Here is a 17,748-nt window from a genome sequence, read left to right as displayed (position 1 = left end):
ACAAATCACTGTCCAGTGTGAATGGGAATAGAGATAAATATTTTAATCAGGAACACTACTACATAGCTGCGTAATGAATTAAGAATTAATACGAGAATATATGGCATTGCAAATAAACAGCACACAGACAGCCAATGATGTGTTCAGAAATAATTTTTGGAAAGTGATACAGGATGCCTCTCTCTTTCTCTGGAAATAAAATTTGGACAGTCTACTACAATAAGAGTGCAGTCAGACAACGATACAGCATTTTAACTGCCCTTTTTAATATACATTTATACACACAATATATATATATACTAAGATGGTTAAAAAACACACACACACAATATAATTGAGAAAATGCAAACCCACAGTAACTTCACTCCCACAGTAACTTCACTTATCCACCCTAAAACCATATTGAATTTTCTTTCTTTATCTTCTGTCACTAGGACAATGTATATGTATTCCAGTATGTTTCAGAATGAAAGTCTACAGACAACTTTAAACATATAGTGCATTTCCCTTCCTTTTCTGTATTTCTACGAATCAGTTCCAGCTAAAGGAAACCCCACTGAACAGTACAAAACAGATAAAAATAGTGTACTCACTAAGAAGTCAACTTACCTTATTAGTTGCTATGCACTCATACAAACCGTCATCAGATCGCAGGACATTAGAAATTATAAGTTTGCCAATTCTCGTCCTGCCATCTGGGCTATCGACACCGTCAACTGTGATCCTGTCCTCGGTCGGTTGGATGCCATTAATGTAGCGGTTAGGATTACTCAGCTTCCTGACACAAAGAGAACAAAAACATAACATGAGTGCAGGAAATTAGTTCAGTTAAAGAAAAAAGACAATAAGGTAAATTCCCATCCTCCTCAAGGGAATCAATTGTCACATAATAATTTTAGTACGTTTAATCATTAGGTCGAATGTGAGTGCAAATGAGGTAACATACTTGCATTCGCAAGACACCGAGTTCAAATTTATCAGCCATCTGGTTGAATAACTGTTTTCTTGCACATCATCATCACCATCATCGTCATCATCATCATTTAAGACTGATTATGCCTTTCAGCATTCAGTCTGGAGCATAGTCCTCCTTATAAAATTCCTCCATGATCCCCTATTCAGTGCTAAAATTGATGCCTCCTCTGATGTTAAGCCTATTACTTCAAAATCATTCTTAACCGAATCCAGGTACCTTCTCCTTGGTCTACCCCGACTCCTCCTACTCTCTACTACTGAACCCAAGAGTCTCTTGGGTAACCTTGCTTCTCCCAAGCGTGTAACATGACCCCACCATCTAAGCCTGTTCGCCCTGACTGCTACATCTATAGAGTTCATTCCCAGTTTTTCTTTCATTTCCTCAGTGTGGACACCCTCCTACCATTGTTCCCATCTACTAGTACCTGCAATCATCCTAGCTACATATCCGTAACCTCAACCTTATTGATAAGGTAACCTGAATCCACCCAGCTTTCGCTCCCATACAACAATGTTGGTCAAAAGATTGAATGGTGCACAGATAACTTAGTCTTGGTACTGACTTCCTTCTTGCAGAAGAGAGTAGATTGTAGCTGAGCGCTCACTGCATTAGTTTTGCTACGCCTCGCTTCCAGTTCTTTCACTATGTTGCCATCCTGTGAGAATATGCATCCTAAGTAATTGAAACCGTCCACTTGTTCTAACTTTGTTCCTCCTATTTGGCACTCAATCCGTTTATATTTCTTTCCCACTGACATTACTTTCGTTTTGGAGATGCTAATCTTCATACCATAGTCCTTACATTTCTGATCTAGGTCTGAAATATTACTTTGCAAACTTTCAATCGAATCTGCCATCACAACTAAGCCATCCGCATATGCGAGACTGCTTATTTTGTGTTCACATATCTCAAATCTCACCCAGCCAGTCTATTGTTTTCAGCATATGATCCATAAATAATATGAACAACAGTGGAGACAGGTTGCAGCCTTGTCTTACCCCTGAAATTACTCTGAATCATGAACTCAATTTACCGTCAACTCTAACTGCTGTCTGACTATCTATGTAAAGACCTTTAATTGCTTGCAAAAGTTTGCCTCCTATTCCATAATCTCGTAGAACAGACAATAACTTCCTTCTTGGAACCCGGTCATATGCCTTTTCTAGATCTATAAAGCATAGATACAATTCCCTGTTCCACTCATAACACTTTTCCATTATTTGCTGTACGCTAAAGATCTGGTCCTGACAACCTCTAAGAGGCCCACATTGATTTTCATGCAATTTGTCCTCAACTAATACTCGCACTTTCCTTTCAACAATACCTGAGAAGATTTTACCCACAACGCTGATTAAAGAGATACCTCTGTAGTTGTTACAATCTTTTCTGTTTCCATGTTTAAAGATTGGTGTGATTACTGCTTTCGTCCAGTCTGATGGAACCTGTCCTGACTCCCACGCCATTTCAATTATCCTGAGTAGTAATTTAAGACCTGACATTCCACTGTATTTGACGAGTTCCGACTTAGTTTCATCCACCCCAGCCGCTTTATTGCACTGCAATATATTGACCATTTTCTCCACTTCCTCAAATATGATCCTATTTCCATCATCATTCCTATCCCATTGTACATTGAAATCTGAAACATTACTGATCGTATTTTCACCTACATTGAGCAACTCTTCAAAATATTCCCTCCATCTGCCCAAGGCATCAACAGGATTCACCAGCAGTTTTCCTGACCTGTCCATAATACTTGTCATTTCCTTCTTACTTCCCTTTCTAAGACTGCTAATTACATTCCAGAATGGTTTTCCAGCAGCTTGACCCAAAGTCTCCAACCTGTTTCCAAAGTCTTCCCAAGATTTCTTCTTGGATGCACAGTGTCAATAAATGATTTTGCTACTGCCTCTTGTAACACTCCGGTTTAATTTACTGACTTATCCCGCTCGATCGAGATCTGATAGCAGCCCAAAACAGGTATTAATTAATGTGACCGTGTACCTAATGGGGCTGGCAATCGGATTGGACTGTTACGGAGTTGTTACATTCCATCTTTGTCCTTCTCGAATGCTGCAATAATGAATGTCTGGTGCCAAGAAGAACAGCAACACAGCTTCATTAATCAACAACCTATATTTATCACCAAAAACACAACGTAAGGAGACAGCCACTGCCTTCGTCGTACAGAATTAATAACGGCTAATCACAGCACAGGCCTCTTCGTTATTTATTATCGTCACACGTAATTTCAATCACTGTAATCCAACACTGCAATCCAACACTGCAATCCAAATAATGCCGGCGCGGTAGACGCGAAAATACAAATATCGGCACTGAAATATCACTGAATCACACTAGTAATTGTACTTGTTCACTTTCCCGTATATTTCTAACACAAAAGGGGTTAATCCGCGGCGATGCCCACCCCCCTTTGTCGGTACGGCCTTGCATTACGGCCACCGGCCGCCCCACGGCCCGGCCCGCAGCCTGGGTCCCCCTCTACTATCTCAACACTCGCTCTCGCTCTCGCCACCCGACGCACACTATCGATTGTTTGTCCTGCTGACCTGTGCTGTCGCAAAACTTATAGTAAGGGCCTACGGACCCCTTACACTCTCAAAAGTAAGATATCTAATAAGAGCTCTGTAAGTCGTGTGTGTTTCTTGATTTCTTCCAGTATATTAATGCATTTAACATTGGAAGTAAAGGGATAAATGCATTTTAAAAAAAGGCAGAACTCAGAAAATGTATAATACAAGTACCTTTATTGCACAACTTGACTATAAGAAGGGGTAAACTGAAAGGTCATGCCCCGAAGCATCAAGCTGTCATCTATTACATATTGGTGGGGAGTGCGTGCATTAAAAATTGTGGAGGAAGACCAAGACTTGGCTGCAGTAAGGACATTCTAGGTTCAGGCGAATGCAGGTTGTAGCAACTGTTGGAGACTTGCACAATCTAGACAAAACAGAAAAATGCATCAAGCCAATCTTCGGAGCGAAGTTCACAGCACATATGCCACACAAGACACACCAAAGAAGGATGTTATCACAATAAAATATGATGTCCACCTTCACAGTCTATAAGAGAATAAACCCTGCAAAAACTACACCAAAATGGTATCCAAAATGGAGAAATAAATTCCCGTTCACAAAGTACTGAAATCTAGGTAAAAAGCAATTCCCAAAGATCAAACAATGCCAATTCAGAGACTGAAGAACAATCAGCATTAGGATAGATGGCTACTCACCATAAAGAGGCGGCACTGAGCAGAGACACGCACATTTGAAAGTAGACTGTTGGTTGTTTTTTAGCTACTGGACAAAGTCCCTCAACAAATTAAAACCACACACAAACTTCCAGACTTGTGGCTACTGTCACCCATGGGTGCTGTGGCCCCACTGGGGTGAGTAGCGGTCTCAACTTTAGGGGACCCAGAGGTGCCTATGCTGCCCATGTTAAAATCAAAGTTTGAGGAATGTTTATGAATAAACTACCAAATAGAAAAATTTGAATTTTTTTTTACATATAGAGTGGTTTAGTATTGCAGTTATGACAGAGGGATTTTGGAGTATCTTTTCTAGTTTCCTTCCAATTATTTTTTTTATTGATGACCCAAATTTTTTTACAAATAATTGCTTTATAATTAAACTGAAATGAAACTACTGAACATATTGCCAAATGGCTGTGTTACAATGTAAGTTTGACCGCTACGAGTGCTGTATAAAAATTTCATCTCTCTAGCTTGAGTGGATTTTGAGAAAATGTTCCTTATATTCGAAAAATTCTAATTTATGGGAAATGGCTATCAAAGTTTCTCAATACATTCTGGCACTATAGGATGGATTATCAGGGTCTTCTTCTTCATCCTCTAAAAGCTTCCTCTTCTGTCTTCTTTTCTAGCCTGTTGTTCCATCATACTTCATATGCCTTTCTCTTCTTTCTGCTCCTCTTATCCTCTCTCTGTCAATATTTCTTAGTGCTCGTACAGTGTTCACCCCAGCTGTAAATCCTAATGCCTTCAGAACTTCACACTTCACACTGTTCCCTTGGTTGTAGGTTGCTACTGCATCATAAATGCCAAAGTGCAGTGTTTTTATGCTTACAAACACCCTTTTAGGAATCACTTTCCAAATCAAATTGTTTACGCTCTCATTAGGATTCTGCGTCTTTCCGTGTAGACATTTATGTAACAATTCTGGCTGTGCTAAGTCATGAAAAATTGGTTTTATTGCATTTATCTCAGCTGCTGGCAAACCATGTTTGTGATCGTAGTCCTTTTTTGCATTATACGAGGGCGGTTCAGAAAGTAACCTCCGATTCGTCACAGTGCGGGTTGTGGGGGGAGTAGCGACGCCATCTGTGCGTTCATGCACTCAACAGGTCAGTCGGCATCAAGCCGTGGTCGAGTGAACATCGTACCTGCGCTAGTTTAGTTTTTGTGGCAGTTTGAAATGTGTGCTGCAATAGAAAACCCCGCCAAATGTGAAGTGCGTGCTGTCATAAGGTTTTTTACAGCCAAAGGATATTCTGCAGCAGCTATTCATCGTGAGCTTTGTGCCGTGTACGGACCAAGAGTTATGAGTGAAGGAGTTGTCCGTGAATGGGTACGTTTATTTAAAAGCGGACGAGAAAACGTTCATGATGAAGAGAGGAGTGGTAGACCATCATTGGTGACTGACGAACTCGTTCAGACAGTTGATGCAAAAGTTCGTGAAAATCGACGTTTCTCAATGTCGGAGTTGTCTACTGGTTTTCCACAGATTTCTAAGACTCTCTTGTACGAGATAGTGACAGCAAGATTGGGTTACCTTAAGTTCTGTGCACGATGGGTGCCCAAAATTCTTACCGACCACCACAAAACTCAAAGAATGGCCTCTGCATTAGACTTTCTGTCACGTTATGAGGACGAAGGGGAACCATTGTTAAACAGAATCGTGACCGGTGACGAAACCTGGATTAAGTACGTGAACCCTGAGACAAAAGAACAATCAAAGATGTGGGCACATTCAAATTCGCCTACCAAACCAAGAAAAGCCTCGCAAGATTTTTCTGCCAGAAAACTGATGGCAACGGTGTTTTGGGATGCCAAAGGGGTGTTGTTGGTTGAATTCATGGAACGTGGTACGACCATTAATCAAGACGTGTACTGTGAAACAATAAAAAAGTTACGACGGGCTATACAGAACAAACGCCGTGGTATGCTGACTTCCGGTATCGTTTTTTTGCACGATAACGCCCGTCCTCACTCTGCTCGCAGAACAACGGCCCTTCTTGAGTCCTTCAAGTGGGACGTTATCAACCATCCACCTTACAGCCCAGACCTGGCGCCAAGTGATTATCACCTCTTCATGTATTTGAAGAAATGGCTCGGGTCACAGCGGTTTGATGACGACGAAGAGCTCAAAGATGCTGTCACAGGCTGGCTCCAGGCACAAGCGGGTGATTTTTATGCAGAAGGAATTTCAAAGCTTGTGAAGAGATACGATAAGTGCCTCAATCGCTATGGAGACTATGTAGAAAAATAGTGCAAAGATGTAGTTGTAAGATGTATATATTAAAATATTTTTATTTAACTTGGTGTATTTTTTTAAATCAACCGGAGGTTACTTTCTGAACGGCCCTCGTATTTGCACCAGGAATCTTTTGGGCACAGGCTGTGTTGAGGGTATTCATTGGAAGAGGCAGTATGAAGGAACAATGCTCACACTGCTTTTCGCATGTCACTAACATTACTAGTATTTTGCCTTATAGCATACCCATAGTATCTCTGTAGACGTTCAATCACCTCATCAGTAAGCCTGCCTCTCCCTCCTATTGTCTTTCCATCACTGAGCTTACTTGAACCCAAAGTTTGTTTGAGCCTTCAAAGCCGTGCACCCATACGCTTTTGCACATGTCCAATGGATTCCAACTTTTCAACTACAAATTCATTTCCATATGGTTTCAGTTCCTCTATAGTCTTGAAACCTTTGGAGTCACCATCCCCAAGGTAATATTTGTACCTAACGTTGTATCTGGGAACTGAACATTCAAAAATTTGTTTCACTCCATCCACTTCCATTGCTCCACTTGATCCACTAAAATTTGCCTCACAGGTTGCACTGTGCTCTCCTTTGATTTTATTTTTGCACCTACAATGTTTTGATAATATTGCAACATCTATCACTTTTGCATTATCACCACAAGTAGCAGTTACAACCCCATTCAGGGATTTGTGACCCCTATTTTGCCAGGAACCATCCCTAGAACCACCGTTCATTTCTACAGATTCCTCCACTGCTTCCTTCATGGTTTTCAAAGCCACATCTTCAACAGAAGATCCTACCAGTTCACAGTAGTACCCAAATTTGCTTGGAGGTGATGGCAAGTTCATAATACCACAAAACAGTTTACCAGCAGCAGACCCTTTTCCAATGGATCGAAGACCATACACAAGTCGAACATTCACATCAAACACTCTAGATCATCCATTTTCACCAAAGAGATTGGCATGTGAATTGTAGAAAGTCACTTGATACTTGCAACATGCACAGATTATCTTCATCTCACAAGCTAAACCAAAGTGCTTTGTTATCTCTAGTCCCACTCCTACACTTGAACACAATTTGCACAGAACACTTTCTTTCAGCACAGAAGATAATAATCCAATATTCAGTACTTCGTTAATATCATCACTGTCACTAACATATTCACGAAATCTGTCACTTCCACCAGTCAGCTTCTTGCTAGAAGATGTCACAGGGCTATGGCCGGCCATGTGTTGCTTAGCAGAAAAACGCACTGTTTCAGTAATTGTAGTTTCGCAACTTGGTATTAGTGTTAATTTTCTTTTCCCTGCGTTCTTCCTCTTCTTATATACATGGTTACTAAAACGTGGCATCATAACCGGAACAACGCTTTACACAAGAAGTATAATACTACCAACAACAGGCGCAACACTGAACTAATTCGAAACGGTAAACAGCAAAGAGACGATGTTCCGCGCTCTTAGCATTTCATTTGTCACAGAAAACAATGCAGCCAACCCTTGCACACTCGCTGTATGCATAACATAAGGCGCTGTATGCATAACAGGCCGAGAAAATCCCAAGCAGTTCGCCAGGAAGTCACGAGAGGGTGTTAGATGCATTCAGCGGCCGCCCATTTCCTCTGCAGGCGTGGGGGAAAATGGTAATAACTCCACTTCTAGGGCGAGTAGAACAATAATTCAAAGTTTACATTAAAGAGGAATGTTCCAATTAATTTTCGGTAGCAAAAAAAAAATCGTAATTTTTTGGATTTGACCACCTCCGGCTCCCCTTAAGAGGGTAGTGGGGGAACAGAAGAGGTGTGGCGTGAGAGGCACAAGATGCTGCAGGCTACCTGTGGGAGTGTGGTATTCCACCCAAGCCTCTTCTGTACCCCAAGCCCAAACCAGTCAAGATTGCTATTAACCCCAGTCAGACCACAGCAATACCAATCTGTATTATTAAAATGCGATGCCAGCATATAGAGGCAGTAAAACTTCCGATTTTCAATATTTTGACAATTACAGGCTGAATTTAAAATACCATCATAATCTACTCCTTAGGAGTTATAATCTAATGTTAAAAGTTTAACACAAAATACAAGTATTACTGTTAGAAACAGCATATTTTTCTTGGGGCAACACAACTGGCAGTGTGCAAATACGTGGACTTCACCCATTATTTGAGAATGATAGCACTTGGAGACTTTTAACAAAGTTTTCACGTAATTTGAAACCTTTATGAAACTTTTTTGTCACTGACAACTTCCACAAAATGATAAAAAAGTTTATTGTTTACTACATTTTTGCTGTTCATGCAGTCAAACTTCAGCATTAGCCGAGACATTTTAATTTATTACTTCTTTATTACCAACTGTATTTGCAACACAGTTTGCAGACAGTATCCACATATACCACTGAAAGTACCTGCATAATTATGTCACTGTACGACACATAGTTCAAGAGATATAACATCATAAACATTGAGAGGCATAAAAAATTAGTTTTTGCTTAAACTGGAATGTAAATTACCCAGTTTATTATCACCTTGTGTTTCATAATGAGAGCACTTAGCAACTTCCAACAAAATGTAAGTGTAATTTCAAACATTTCCCAAACTTTTTCTCGCTTACATGCTTAAAGGCAAAATTTAATACATCAACTCATTTGTAAAGTAATCAAATGTTTGAAGCTGTTTCACGTGTTGGAGTTTGAGTCTTTAAAGAATCGGAGATTTACTGGTCTATACTAATTCCTGTTGATAACATCCAGACATCTTATGTGAATTGCACCTAACATTTAATCAAATTTAATCTCTGCCCAAACTCTTTGCCTTTACAAATGTCTGCTTGTGTCTGTGTGTGTGCGGATGGATAAGTGTGTGTGTGCAAGTGTATACCTGTCCTTTTTTCCCCCTAAGGTAAGTCTTTCCGCTCCCGGGACTGTAATGACTCCTTACCCTCTCCCTTAAAACCCACATCCTTTTGTCTTTCTCTCTCCTTCAATCTTTCCTGACGAAGCAACCGTTGGTTGTGAAAGCTTGAATTTTGTGTGTATGTTTGTGTTTGTTTGTGTGTCTATCGACACGCCAGCGCTTTCGTTTGGTAAGTCACATCATCTTTGTTTTTAGATATATTTTTCCCTCGTGGCATGTTTCCCTCTGTTATATTCAAATATATATTATGTTTTATACACTCTTCAATAGCACGATTCATGTACTTTGTTAAGTGTGTGAACGTCAAGTCTCACAGTAATGTATGAAACAAAACAATATATGTTACACACAGGATCCCTGCTCTAGCATTAGGAATTTTTTACCCTATTGCTAATCTGCAAGGTGTACTTGTACCTGCACTTGGGTGTGGAAATGAGAGTTACTCACCTAAATGTAACAGCAGGTAGAGGGGAACCAGTGGCATGACACTCGAGGACAGCTTCCGAGTCTTTGCCTGACGCTACGGATATGTTATCGAAGCGGCCAATCCGTGGTCGCACGACGACAGTCACTTCGACGGTGGCAGTAGCGGTCCCAGCGGCATTCTTGGCTGTGCAACTGTAATTGGCTGCATCCTCTGGCCGCACCTGTCAAATTGTAAAAAAATTATTTCTCACACACACATACGCACGCGTGTGCACCTGTGCCCCCACATGGCACCATCAGGATGCAACATATATGTGCAGAGGGGCATGTGTGTGTGTGTGTGTGTGTGTGTGTGTGTGTGTGTGTGTGTGTGTGTGTGTGTCTGTGAGCGCACACACATGTGCATACCTGCTGGCTTGAGAAAAGATTTCTTTCTGAAAGCCAGCAAGTTTTCATCCTGAGCACCCTGTTCTCTGTGTGTCCGCTGACAGCTCAAAACTTCCATTGTAAGGTGTGTGGTTTGCTTTACACTCATACCACAAATATGATTTATGAGACATGCAGAGATTGGCGGTTGACTCTCAACATGGGCAAAAGTAACATACAAGATATGATCAAATAGTAACAGGAATTTTTTTTATTTAGAGGGCTTTATACATCCAATTTTCAAAATTTTTTAATATCTTGTTAGTACACATATTCCGTGTTATGAAGGATTGCTACTCACCATATAGTGGAGATGCTTAGCTGGAGATGGCGCAACAAAAAGACTGTCAAACAAGTAAGCTTTCAGACAAAAAGCCTTCCTCCAAATTAGACAAAAAACACACACAGGCACACGCACAAGCACAACTCGCACACACATGATCACTGTCTCTGTGTGCTGAGGCCAGACTCATAATATAGTCATTATTCCATTCTGATGTATGTTTGCATTTTCAGCAGTTTTGAATGCAGTGTAACCCCACTTTCACATTCCCGGAATTAACATTTTGCCACTGTTTATGACATTTTTTATCACTTCTGTCAAATTTCCTATGTCCACAATGTTAATTCGCACCCGATTTTGGATCAACATATTTATAATTTTCTCGTGATTTATGCATTACAAAAAAGTGTTTGTGGAGAAAAAAATGACACTGGCATGATGTTGGCTAACCAGTAGTGTTTATAAATAGTACTTGGTTAAATTTCTTTACACCAGAGTACTATACTCAGCAGATTTGAACCAGCAAACGTGTAACAGCTGCAACAATTCGTGTTGTGTCTCTCGCCGCTGCCAAGCTCTACTTGGCACTGTGGCTGATGGAAGTAACTAGTTTGTTCAAATAAAGATATTATGACCAATCACAACAACCGTTTTGAAACCGTCTCTACTGTGCAAACACATTTTCGTGATTGTTGTGATCATCGTGTCACCTTTGTCAAATTATATTTAGTGTGTTTCGTCTTTTGGCCACTTGTAGCGCTAGTTGACACCGTCATTTATTTATGTATTGCTCAAATGGTTTTACTTTTTAGTATAAACACAGCACTGGTTACACAAGTTTTTCATGCTGAGCAAAATGTGTTTCGAGAATTTATTTATAGTCAAAATGCAGTATTTATGTGGGTTTTTTTTGCACAAACAATGTGAATCATAGTTTGCAAGAGTGTGGCTTTCTACATAACTGAGAAGGCACAGTACCTGATAACCTCAAAAATATGACTACAGGAAGGAGGCAGAACAACACATGTAAACACCACAGAAAATACTTTTCTACGCATTTGCCATTGATAACGAGAAAAATTCTTGAAACCCACCATGCTAAGCATGAGAAAATACGTAAGTAGTGGAGTATTTCAGTATTTAAATAATGAATGACAGCTGCAGGCTACATAATTTTTACAGCTTAAAACGTTATATCCCATATTTTACATTTTCCTGGATTTTACACCATTTTTTTGAAGTTCCTTCAAAAGTGTAAAGGCAGGGTTTCACTGTATTTAGTTTACTGTTGCAAGAGGTTATACATGTTTTAAGGTGTTCAGCGAATTTTTACTTCTGAAAAAGATGGAGTAAACAACTTGCATTAAATTTTGCTTGGAATCAAGTGTTGCACAACATTCAAATTGGCTTTTGGGGATCTACTATGAGAAAGACAAGAGTTTACAAGGGGTAAAAAACTTTCAAAGAGGGTCAAGAAGACAAAAAGAACGACCACCCTGGACACTCTAGCACATCAATTATTGATGACAATGTACAAGAAGTAAGGAAAATGGTTCTGAAAATCATCAAATCACCATCTGAGAAGTTGCTGATGATATCAGCATATCCTCTGGCTCAAGTCAAGCAATTTCTGGGATGTTTTGGGTATGAAATCTGTAGCAGCAAATTTTGTTAAGAAAAAAAACTGCTGGCAGAGGAAACTTCTCACTGTTTTCTTCAGTTTCAATGGGATAGTACATCAGGAGTTCCTGCATTATGGTCGTACGGTCAATGAGGAATACTACCTGGACGTAACTCGCCGTTTGTGTAAAGAAATCCGAAGAAAACGAACAGAATTGTGGCAAAACCACTTGCGAAAATTGCATCACGGTAATGCACCCACTCATGTCTCACTGCTTGTCCTTGATGTTCTGGCAAAAAAATAAAACTGTTATGTTGCCTCCACCACCATATTCACCGGATATGGCCCTGTGCGATTTCTTTCTATTCCCAGGCTGAAGAGAACCTTGAAAGGAGGTTGTTTTGCCACCAATGATGAGATTAAAACAGAATCACTGACATAGATGAACACCATAACAAAAAGTGAGTTATAGAAGTGCTACTGAGACTGGAAAAAGCACTGGCACACGTGTATTATATCTGAGGGGGTTATTTTGAAGGGAACAAATGTGATGTTCATGAATAAAATGAAGATTCTTTATGAGAAACAAAACTTTTCTCGTTACTCTTTAATCACACTTTGCATTATGCATAATCAGGCAGAATGACTCAGTACTGTATCGTTACACAATTGCAGAGCAGTCACTGGAAGAACGCACCTGTATTAAAAATCTGGAAGTATGCATCTGGAGCAGTTGGAAGTGGAATAACTGTAGGAAATTAATTGTAGGAAATGCAGTTCCCAGACTGAGATTCATTGGAAGAAATCTCATGAATTGCAGTCCAACCATGAATAAAGTAGCTCACAAAACCTTTTTTCCACAAACACTTGAATGCTGCTTGTCAGTCTGGGACCTGTACCAGATGGAACTGAGAGGGAAAAGGAAAAAGACCCAAAGCAGACCAGAATGTTTTGTCACGGGTTCATCTACGAAATGCAGTGCTATGTAAGAGTCAGTCTGCATTACAGTGTGGTTTACTGTTAAAACCCTGGGAGTGTACGTCCCTAGACGAGTCAATCAATATATTGCTCCCTCCTATATATATCTCACAAAAAGACCATGAAAGTAACATTAGAGAGATTCGACCTCACACAGAGGCTACCAACAATCATTCTTGCTGTGGACCCTTTGCGACTGGAACAGGAAGGAGAGGATGTGACACTGCTACACAATTTACTCTCCGCTAAGCATCATATGGAGTCTTCTGGCTCAAAGATATACTTGAAATCACAGCATGAACATTGCTATTAATGGTGATGTAAGGAATTAAGATCTATTCTCAATAAAGAGCATCATAAATTCTCTCTCTCTTTCTGTATGTTTGGACACGTGCATGCACACTAATGCTTATAATGGGAACATACAGTGTAACTCTGTGCACCGCCCGTATACACACCTCACGAATCCTGAGCTCCCCCAGCAACACGTCAGCAGACACGCGATCCCCGTCCTTGGTTAGGTCGCGAGCCGTGTCCACGCGGATCCAAGTGTAACGCGGAACGGGCTTCCCTGAAGCTGCGCACTTGGCCGTGAAGTCGGTGCCTTCGACTGCTTCCAGCTTTGGTGGCAAAGCACCCGACATTTGAGGTGGTGTGTGGACCTGCAGAAAAATACAGTAGTAGGAAATTAGAAGATCTGTACCCTGTCATGTCTTTTATCTTAGGGGCGTCAGTACCACAGAACTGCATTTCAATGAGACAAGATACAACAAAGAAACACTTCTTTTCAGTTCCCCTACTATTCCACTATTTCCAGTCATTGCCATACATTCCGCTGCTAGTGGGTTTATTCATGTTACATTAAGAAATACAGCAATGAGTCACTTTTTATACAGCTTAATTTATATCGAGACACATTTCAGTCTTTGACCCATCTTCAATTCCCATAACACATTATTTCTTCGATATTATGTTTTTATTCACTACACCTTTTATTCTTGAACTTGTAGCTCCCCTGGTGCACTGACAAGTGCAGGATTTGTTATGTGACTAATTTATGAGTTTCTTAATATTGGAGAAAGTAAATAACAGTCACTCGAGAGTATGTTGAACATGCTATAACTGAATTTAACAAAAGATATTTTTCATGTAATGGTCAAACAATTGCTACTAGGAACCTTTGGCGGAAGAAAGTCCTACCCATGAACAAAAAAGAAATCATTATTCCTTGAAAAGAAACCTCGTAATGTTATGTAAAAGTCTGCTGTTCTCCCAGTTTTGAGAGGCACAGATTTCACATTTTACTGTATGAAATTTAGCAGCAACAGCAATATGCAGTTCGGAGTATTTGACTAACACCCAGCTCAATGTATTGTAGTTAATAGCATGAAGGACACATCACATACAAATGTGAACAGTTTTTCTGTGTGTGTGTGTGTGTGTGTGTGTGTGTGTGTGTGTGTGTGTTCACAGGAGAATGACCCAACTGTTTATATTCTTTAATACCTTTACTTGCACGTCTGAAAGAAAAGACATTACTGACAAACGACAGCCGAATGAAATTAGTTCGAAATAAATTTTCACCTTGCAAATATCTTGGCATCAGCTTTATTGTGGGTAGATACATTGCTTACTGGAGATGCACGAAAATTTCTGCCAGACTGGGACTTCAAAACGGATTTTCCACTTATCACAAGTGGTCACCTTAAGCACTTTGGCTATCCCTGTGTGCCTTCAGATCGACCCAAACTTCCACATGTCATACTGTCAAAAATGTGTGGAACTATGGTACAGGAGTGTGTACTGTGTGACATACAGAAGTTTTTGTTAGTCTGGAAGGCACGCACGGACAGCCAAAGGTGATAAGTGGGAAATTCAGGTTTGAGTCCTAGTCCAGTGCAAATTTTCGTATGTCACCAATAGATAGTATACCTACATGTAATACAGCAGATGCCAAGATATTCAAACTCAGTGAATTTATTTTGAACTAATTAAGTACAGCTGTTGTTCATCAGCAATGACTGTTCTTTCAGGTATGCAAGTAAATACTACACACCAAGGGTGGCAAAAGAAAATAACACCATTAGTCAAGATTCTTTCTATTCTCATTCTCACTGGTGCGTGAATCCAGAGTAATGCTCAGAACATCAAGTCATAAATGTAGGGGACAATGGTATGAGAACGCAGGCAGTAGGACTTACAGAAGTTTGGGTCAGTCTGGGAGGTGTGTATAGATGTCCAAAGTGGTTACAGTGATTGCTCGTGATAAGCAGAAAATCACATGTGAGTCCCATTCTGGCACAAATTTTCATATCAACCAATGACACACAACAGAAAAATAAATAAATAGCAAGATCAAATGACACAATTGCACATAATGACTTATTTGACTTTCAGACATAATGGGAAAATGAATCTGATGCCAACCATTCTCACATAACAGATTCAGAAGCAAGACGAGTCTTCACCTTTATATATTTCCACATTCACTCGACACACAATAGTATGTCAGTACACATCTAACTTCATTCTCTGCATCAGCAAAAAGCAAGGTCTCTTACCTCGACACGTATGGGGCGGAGTGCCATCTCCCCAGTCGCTATGACGATGGCGCGGCACGTGTAAGTGCCATCGTCCATCTCAGTCACATTCAGAATGGTGAGACCATCCTGTTCGACCACATAGCGGTCGCCTGTCTCCACGATGTGGCCGTCGCGCATCCAGTTGACTATGGCAGGTGGGTTGGCCGAGACCCTGCAGCGGATCTTGAAAGTCTCATTCACTGTCGGGTACTGCTCCTCTGGCGCATCATCCCAGGTGATAGGCACTGCAAGGCAGAGGTGTAAATGCTTACTTTCCTGTAGATGGAAAATCTAGAGTACGACTTGACAAGTTGCATGTCCCAGCACACCTCACACAAATCAGTTTCTCGCCTGCTGTATGACAGAATTTCCGATCACACTGTTGTCTTTGCTAACTGAGTGAGGTTAAGTAAATATTCCTTTATAAACAAGATCTAAAGAATTTTTAACCATTACACTTTGGAAATTTTTATTTGTTACTTTCTGTATCAAACGAGCAGGGGTCAGAACAACACGGCTTCGTATATTTCATTGAGAGTGGGTCACTGTCATGTCAGTCACAAAAGCAATGTATTCAGAGGAAGTTTAAAATGACAATATTTTATTCTACAGTATTTTTCAAACTACGGAATACTGTATTAGTGTAGATTATATTGTGGAACTAGTCTCACAGATGTGAAATACTTACTGCCAAAAATAAGAAGTTTTTCAAAGAAATGTAGTTTATTATGGAGTTTCATTATCCCAGTATTGATCTGTTCACTTTTGATGTAATATCAATCTGTTCATTTTACGATTTTTCTAATCATTTGCTTTGAGTCTGTTCATTTATGTTTCCAAGAAATCAAAGATGAATTTATCTTAAAAGTTTTTTCTGGAATAACATTTTAAAATAATCATATTGAAATTCAAAATTTTTGGTAAGACGATTGTCTTAAAAAACAAGCATTTACATGTTTTAAACATCTATGATCTTTGTACCATCTCTGGTCATCATACATTGTTTGAAAAGTACCAGCTGTGCATTAGATTTGGCTGGAGTGAGTACCAAGACTAAGGAATGGCTGAAAGAAATGTACTATATTAATCAAAACAAAATTTGTATCTGGTGAGAAATTAAAGTGATTCAATTCTTCATTTATTTCTGAAAATACAGAAACAACCAAAAGAATAGAACCAATCAAACTGAAGAAACTGTTTGACAATGGACTACAATGAGAGTTACCATATAAGTACAAAGTAATTGCACTACTTGTTCTCAATCATATTTTATTTAGTATGTCCAAAATAATTGAAATAGACGGCACTCAGCTGTTAACTGTTCATGGTTAGGTATGAACGATTAGGATACAACACCTTAGATGAAAAGAAAAGCTATGGAAAATACCTGAGGCATTTTATCTTATACGTACTTGTAGGTAAGCTGCACTTAGATATCATACCTTCAAATAAGATCACCTGTAAATAACAGTTCCTTTCTGTGTAAGGCTTTCATTGATATACATGTACAAGGTCAGCATATTGTCTAGCACATTTCTCACCATTAATTAATCAACTAGTCCGTCTGGGATTTTTTTTTTTTTAAGATATACAAAGTGATAATTATGACGGCATGCTGAAAAGTAATAACTCCAAACTTTTTATGTGAAAACTTAAAGATTTTCAAATAAAGCAAACGTTACTAACTTTCTGCATCTTTATTCCTCGTGGCTACGTATCTGAAGCCTTCTGCCACAAGAGTGCTCCAAATTGTAGTGTGTAACACAACTATCTCAGTGTGTGAGAAACAGCATACTGCAATCGAATTCAAACTGTTCATCCCCACATGCAGCACCCTCTCCTGCAGCATGACAATACCAGACCACAGCTGAGTGTTGCGAAATCTGCAACAGTCTGACACCTCAGGTTCACTGTCATCGATCGTCCTCCATACATTCCCAACTTTCCCCCATTCGATTTTCATCTGTTTCCAAAACTTTGAGAAACGCTCTGAAGACTTTGCTCTGATA

General features: G+C 39.8%; 1 protein-coding gene across 4 annotated transcripts in view; it reads right to left on the bottom strand.

Annotated features, from left to right (window-relative positions):
- LOC124551302 (fasciclin-2) overlaps window positions 1-17,748 on the bottom strand; it is a 913,050-nt gene that overhangs the window by 115,504 nt on the left and 779,798 nt on the right. For all 4 annotated transcript variants that reach the window (XM_047126311.1, XM_047126312.1, XM_047126313.1 and 1 more), the window contains exons 5-8: window positions 15,719-15,984; window positions 13,616-13,819; window positions 9,871-10,070; window positions 610-778 (exon numbers count right to left, since the gene is read on the bottom strand). In XM_047126311.1, the coding sequence (XP_046982267.1) occupies window positions 610-778; window positions 9,871-10,070; window positions 13,616-13,819; window positions 15,719-15,984 (839 nt within the window). The remainder of the gene's footprint in view (window positions 1-609; window positions 779-9,870; window positions 10,071-13,615; window positions 13,820-15,718; window positions 15,985-17,748) is intronic.

Source organism: Schistocerca americana, chromosome 9, assembly GCF_021461395.2.
Source record: "Schistocerca americana isolate TAMUIC-IGC-003095 chromosome 9, iqSchAmer2.1, whole genome shotgun sequence".
Taxonomy (NCBI): domain Eukaryota; kingdom Metazoa; phylum Arthropoda; class Insecta; order Orthoptera; family Acrididae; genus Schistocerca; species Schistocerca americana.
Note: the sequence above shows the minus strand (reverse complement) of the source record. Positions and strands in the feature narration are given on the sequence as shown.